The 6,082-nt window shown below is 42.2% G+C and overlaps 3 protein-coding genes across 15 annotated transcripts in view; 1 reads left to right on the forward strand and 2 right to left on the reverse strand.

Moving 5' to 3' along the window:
• The window catches only part of LOC109525624 (myelin-associated glycoprotein-like), an 8,609-nt gene extending 8,292 nt beyond the window's left edge, over positions 1-317 (forward strand). For all 13 annotated transcript variants that reach the window (XM_019886253.1, XM_019886257.1, XM_019886259.1 and 10 more), the window contains one exon: positions 98-317. In XM_019886253.1, the coding sequence (XP_019741812.1) occupies positions 98-160 (63 nt within the window). In that variant the 3' untranslated portion in view covers positions 161-317. The remainder of the gene's footprint in view (positions 1-97) is intronic.
• Positions 318-1,738: 1,421 nt separating this feature from the next.
• On the reverse strand, positions 1,739-5,041 carry LOC109525629 (urokinase plasminogen activator surface receptor). Its single transcript, XM_019886296.1, has 5 exons — positions 4,271-5,041; positions 4,065-4,184; positions 3,651-3,797; positions 2,174-2,284; positions 1,739-2,095 (listed from the first exon to the last, which is right to left on the reverse strand). Exons 1-5 carry the CDS (start codon positions 4,314-4,316, stop codon positions 1,899-1,901), a joined length of 621 nt encoding a protein of 206 aa, XP_019741855.1. The 5' UTR covers positions 4,317-5,041; the 3' UTR covers positions 1,739-1,898.
• Positions 5,042-5,154: 113 nt separating this feature from the next.
• smg9 (SMG9 nonsense mediated mRNA decay factor) overlaps positions 5,155-6,082 on the reverse strand; it is a 6,774-nt gene continuing 5,846 nt past the window's right edge. The window contains exon 13 of the mRNA XM_019886250.1: positions 5,155-5,661. Coding sequence (XP_019741809.1) covers positions 5,583-5,661 — 79 coding nt within the window. The 3' untranslated portion in view covers positions 5,155-5,582. The remainder of the gene's footprint in view (positions 5,662-6,082) is intronic.

Genomic DNA, 6,082 nt, shown 5'->3' on the forward strand with positions numbered 1-6,082 from the left:
ACACACACACACACACACACACACCGGGGCCACATAGAAAAGATTTGACTTCCCCTTTAATGACTGTCTTCAGTAACTTCTCTTAACCCGCTCACAGGACATTTCCGATGCTGATGATTACGAGAACACAGCATATCTCAACGTGTACAGGAACTGCTGAATTCAACAGCTCACAAACATCAATTCGCATTGCAGTCATTGGTCAAGTGAAATAAAATGCAATATTTCAATTTTGTTCTGCTTTAACTGCATATGTTCAGGAAAACAATGACTTAGAAAGTGAAGGAGATACAACCATATGTTCAAATAAACAGAAAATAAGAATGAATCGTTACAAAATAAAACAAAAAGAGGAACAAGAACTGATGTGATGTGATGTGTGCTATTTGACGAATCTGAAAGTTTGGATTTCACCATCACTGCTCATTTCATAAGTCCCAAAGCAGTTGTTTGGGCTGCAAATGGTTTAAAATGCTGCAATTCATCTCAATTCCAAAGCACTGGTGGTCCAGTAGTTAGCGCGTCGACCTCACAGTGCAGAGGTCGTGGATTCAATTCCACCTCTGGCCTCCCTGTGTGGAGTTTGCATGTTCTCCCCGGCCTGCGTGGGTCTTCTCCGGGTACTCCAGTTTCCTCCCCCATTACAGATTGTGATTGAACACTCTAAATTGTCCCAAGGTGTGAGCTTAATCTCAGATGGTTGTTTATCTGTGTGTGCCCTGCGATTGGCTGGCCATCGGTTCAGGGTGTCCCCCGCCAACTGCCCGAAGACAGCTGGGATAGGCTCCGGCACCCCCCGCGACCCTTGTGAGGATAAGCGGATCGAAAAATGGATGGATATGTGTAACAGTGTAAAAAAAAAACCACAAACACGAAAACAATGTCAGCCAATTATTTTCAGATTTTTTTTTTTTTTTGCAGAAGTAATCAGTGTTTGAGTACTTTTGGTTAGTTTGGACAGCAAATCTGTTAAAAATGAGATAAATGGAGCGATTCAAAAACAAGATTGTTACATGGCGCTTCATCTCTTTGACATTTGTATCGCCAATGCTTTTGCAAGGTGGTAAGCTTGAAGTAAGTGGCACGTCTTGAGTTTCACATGACACAGACACAAAGGAAATGTAGCAAATATACATTGTCGTCTGAGAATGTCAAACTACTTTGCTTTTGCTCCAAATCAAGCACTTGTCATCTTCAAAATGAACTATTATTTGTTGTTGATCATTTGCGAGCAAAACTAGTCCAAAAAAACTCATCATATAAATGCCAATGATTGACTTGGCATGCATTGCAGAATAGAAAACTATTTCCCCTCGCTTTTTTTTTTTTTTTTGTCACACTGCTAATGCCCCCAGCAAAGGCATCCTGTGGACAAGGTTTTTATTTTTACCATATTTTACCTTTGACCTTTTCTCATTAGTGTGGTCTTACTAATACTTTGTAATACAGTTGTCAAGAGCAAAAGTCAGTCAGGAAAGATATTTTCACACTTTGTCGCTTGAATTCTCTATTATCTCTGTTCTGCTGTTGTTGCACAAAAAGTATCTCATGATAGTGAGTAAAGCAGTCACATTTTTGTCAATATTTTATTGTTACAAAGCTGAGCTGAAGAAATGATACCACCCAACCCCGGGCCAAAAAATGCTGCCAACAAAAGTGAGCACACCCCAATGTGAAAATGTCTAAATCCCAGTCCAGGTGTGAATGGGGAGAAGGTGTGTTACATTCAGTGTTCTCGTTTTTCACAGTTTCTCATACTATCCACTGGAAGTTCAATGACCTCATGGCAAACAACTGACTGGGGATCTGAAACACCTTGAAACTGAGCTGCAGCATGGAAGCAAAGACCGTTCAGCAGTTTTAAACAGGACAGGCTGTTCTCAGAATAGGCCTGCGTGTTAAGGCCAAACAATGAGATACAGCAGTGGCGCTCCCAAGAGAAGGAGGCCGGCTCTTGGTCTACTGCCGCCGTTGCAATAGTCGCCCTCACAGCAGCTGATTCGGGTTCCAGCAAGCCCTTCCAGTTGTTCCGTATTGGTGCACATTTGCTTGGAGGCACAGCCCTTCATTGTTGTCTTTTGGCCCTTGATCTCCACTGAGAAACAAAGTCATACTTGTGGGCATCCATGTGTAACCGCTTGCAGAGAGAAGGGCAGCTTTGCAGGACGGTTACCTGTTGTGGAGATGCAATGGTACTCATTGCCTTGACATTCCACGGTACTGGTGCACTGTAGCCCATTGCAAGTGAAGCATTTTCTACCGCTGGGCCTGGTCTTGCTGTAGTCTGTAAGATAAAATCAGCGAGTTGTACTGTGCGGCACTGACGGGATAGTGGTTTACTCACCTGACTTCAATGCAGGTAACTTGGATTGAATTCCCACTCTGCGACCGAGTCAATGTGAGTGTGAATGGTTGTTTGTATATATATATATATGATCTGTGATTGGCTGGCAACCAGTCCTTTTGCCAGATGTCTCTTCAATCCAACTCAATTGTATTTGTAGAGCACTCTAACCCTTTCATGCATCCTGTAAACTGATAACATGATAAGCTGCCCACTGTCGTAACAGCTGTCCCTCAAAGGGTTAAAACACCCACCGCTGTATACAAAGTGATGTACCTGGAGCAAAAATAATTTATACAACAATAAACAATAGAAAGAACAAAAACGGTAAAACTAAAAATCAAGTCTCATGCTGAGTCAAATGCCAAAGAATAAAAATGAGTTTTAAGATGAGAGGGGCCAGCAACGGAAAAGGCTGGATCCTCTCTGAGCCTACGCCCCTGATGTGCAGGGACAGATAAGCTCAGAGAGGTAAGGTGGTGCGAGGCCACTTAAAGACTTTAAAACAAATATAAAAAGAATTCTAAAATGTAGAAGGAGCCAGTGAAGGAATAGGCTCCAGTCCACCCTGCTTTTTCAGGGGGATGACACTGTCCAGCAACTCAGCCCAACGTGGGGAAAAGTTCCGTTCCAGATGGAGTCACAGGATGGACGTTTGAAGGAGACAGATGCTAATCACAGAAAGGTGGGATTTTGAAATGAACCTTGACCCTAAACTTTTGAATGAACGTATCCAACTCTTCAGCATTTCCGTACTTTCAACACAATTTGCTGTTCTCTAACGAGTCATGGCGTGACAGCTTTATTTATATTGCACCTTTCATCCAGAGGTAACTCAATGGGCTTCACACAATTAAAAGTACAACATTTAAAAGCAGGGACGGCTCCAGGATTTTTCTTCTCTGCTGGTGCTAAATAGGGGGGTGAGATAACAATTTATAAATGTATTTTATATATATATGTATATATATATATATATGTATACATATTCAAATAAAATGCTGGTGGGGATTAACGAGAGCGAACCTAGCAGCCTCGGTGTAGCGCCATCCCTGTTTCAAAGCATTCACAACCAAAAAACTTAGATATGTAAAGAACCACAACACCATCTTATCACATTTGCTCACCAAACTGAGGACACCTTGGACTCTCCCCCGAGTTCTCAGACCCGACATTTGTTTCAAAATTGTGAAAAATAGCTCTCCACTCAATTTTCATTTCCTTTTTTCACTAAAACAGCATGTGGCATCTGACTTATGTTACATTTTACAAAGGCAAAAAAGCTCCAGTAACATAAATGTATTACCTGGTGCAGGAAGGCTGTTGCACAAGTCGGTAGTGCAACACTCGTTGGCGAGTACGGTCCTGGTCATTCCAAAATTGACTGAGGCTTGTGCACATTGTTCAGAGAAGCTGCAGCTTTTCCCATTGATGTCTGCAATCACTGACTCGCCTACAAAAAAAAGTGCACAGGCGTTTCGCCCCCAACCAAAGTGAGCAAGACATCAACACACACATAATGGAAGCAGTGCAGCCAAGAGAGACATTACGAACTGAATGGTCAGTTGGGAATAAATTATTTACATTTCATGAGAGAAAATATTAGAATTTAGGTTGTAAATATAGATCAGGGCTTCTGATGGTGTTTGGGTCAGCCGAGAAGGTCTTGCTGGCCCACCATGGCATAACTCACATGCTCGGTGATCCTAACATTCAGTACCTGAATGCATGATGATTCTGAGTGCGCTACAATGAGTCGCCATTGGGGGGCATTCTTTTGTTGTGTCGATGCAGGTGGCTGAGCTTCCTGCTGCGCACTCATAACACTTCAGCGTATAGGCTGTGAAACAAACGAAATCCCACAATTTTACATTGATTCCAGTAATCTATTCCATTAAACACAGACAGACATACACACAAACTTGCCTTTTGGAAGGAGTAAAATCCCAAGGAGGAGCAGTCGGTGATGCATTGTGCGTGATGGCCAACAAGTGACTTTTCATTGGGTTTGTTATCCCATATGTGATCAGCTCCTTCCAGAAGGAGTGTTTTATCCTGAGACCACTCCCATCCATCCTCCTCTTCACTTGAAAAAAAATTGTAATCCACATGCATTGCCACGCAATCATTTGTTTTTTATTCAGGATTTTTTTTTTAACTCACCTGGTGGAAATACTAGATCTAGTCACTCAACATGTCCACAATCCCAAATTCAATTTGCATTTTCTCACACAATGGCACAATGCGAGTGTTGTTGCTCTACCGGGTAAAGTTTGATCTACAAGCCATGCCAACTTTCACCCCTGCAGTAGCTCAAAACAAAGATGTGGTTTTCAGTGACCAGACACTTTGCATTGTAGCGTCTTTTTTCACAGTAGTTGTGTTTGAAAAATGCATCTGCGACTCCACTTTCTACAGACATGTGAGTGCATTACGCTCAGTAAGTATAGTCCAAAAACCTATTTTAATAAAAAGGTAGGCAGTTTCAAAGCCACAATATTTTCTTCAATGCCGTTATGTTTTCACAATGGCGTTTAAGTTCAAATCATAATTTCATCATCCCAGCACTGTCACACTGGTCAGTGGAGACATCGGACTTCTTCCTCTCTCTCAACCACAACTTCGCACAACATGTAAACTGTGCAATCAAAAGCAACAAAACTCTGCGCATCCTGCATGCCAATGTCAACGGCACATTTAAATACTGTATTTGAATGACAAAAGAAAATTCTTACTGCTTTCAAATTTCTTCGGTTTAATCTTCAATCTTATGTACAGCACTTTGTTACAGCTGCAGTTGTTTTTTTTCCACATTAATACATTTGAGCTCAATGGAGCTAAGTGAAATTTCATTCACAAATCACATTTACGAACGGCTTTTATGAGAGAAGCCTTGCACTGGCTGTTCAACCACAACAGCACAGTCAAACTGTCTCACAGGTCAATAACGGACGTTTTATCATGTGTAGACATGTCCGCACAACTGCTTTTCAGTCTTTCCCACCCCTGCGGTGCAGGGCGCAGCTCCCACAGCTGAACTGCGCAGATTTCCCTGGGAAACAAGGTACAGTACAGGTAACCTGACAAGCAGCTCCAAAGGGTGATGTCATCCTTAGCCAGTGGCAGCCCATCGTTTTTTTTTTCCCCCCTCCAAGGCTGCAAACTTTTCAAAGCCATGTCTCCCGTTTCTGAGTCCTTCAGTGGCATGGTGCTCTGGAAAAGCATGAGGACGCCACTTCTAGCCCAGCAAGCGGCTGTATTCAGAGAGGGCGGAGGATTTTTTGACACCGTCCCAGATTCGAGCGGCATAGTGAAACCTGTAGAAATGGAAACAAAAACACGGTGGAGACTTGCACTGTTGTTGCATCTCTGTCTACATGGCAGGGCGGGGCAAAATTCTAAATTTCAGAATTCAATTAAAATAGATGAATTTCAATTTGAATTGGACTCCATCTCACAGGATGTTGAATTGGTTTTGAACTACAGGAATTGAAACGAAATTATGCAATTCAGAGAAACTCATCCTCATCACATATCAGCTCCAAACAAAATGCTCAAAATCTTTGGCCAGCCATTATAAAGACTTTAAAGAAAGTATTCTGGGAAATAAAGTGCTGTTCTACCACCATGTCAGTAAGAGCACATAAACCAAGGAGGTGAGTTTTCAGCAAATAGATCTTTGTTTCGAAATGCATCTCGTAATTCGAGTAAAACAAATGCAAGAATACATGGGGGGGG

This window comes from Hippocampus comes, unplaced genomic scaffold, assembly GCF_001891065.2.
Source record: "Hippocampus comes isolate QL1 unplaced genomic scaffold, H_comes_QL1_v1.1 scaffold335, whole genome shotgun sequence".
NCBI lineage: Eukaryota > Metazoa > Chordata > Actinopteri > Syngnathiformes > Syngnathidae > Hippocampus > Hippocampus comes.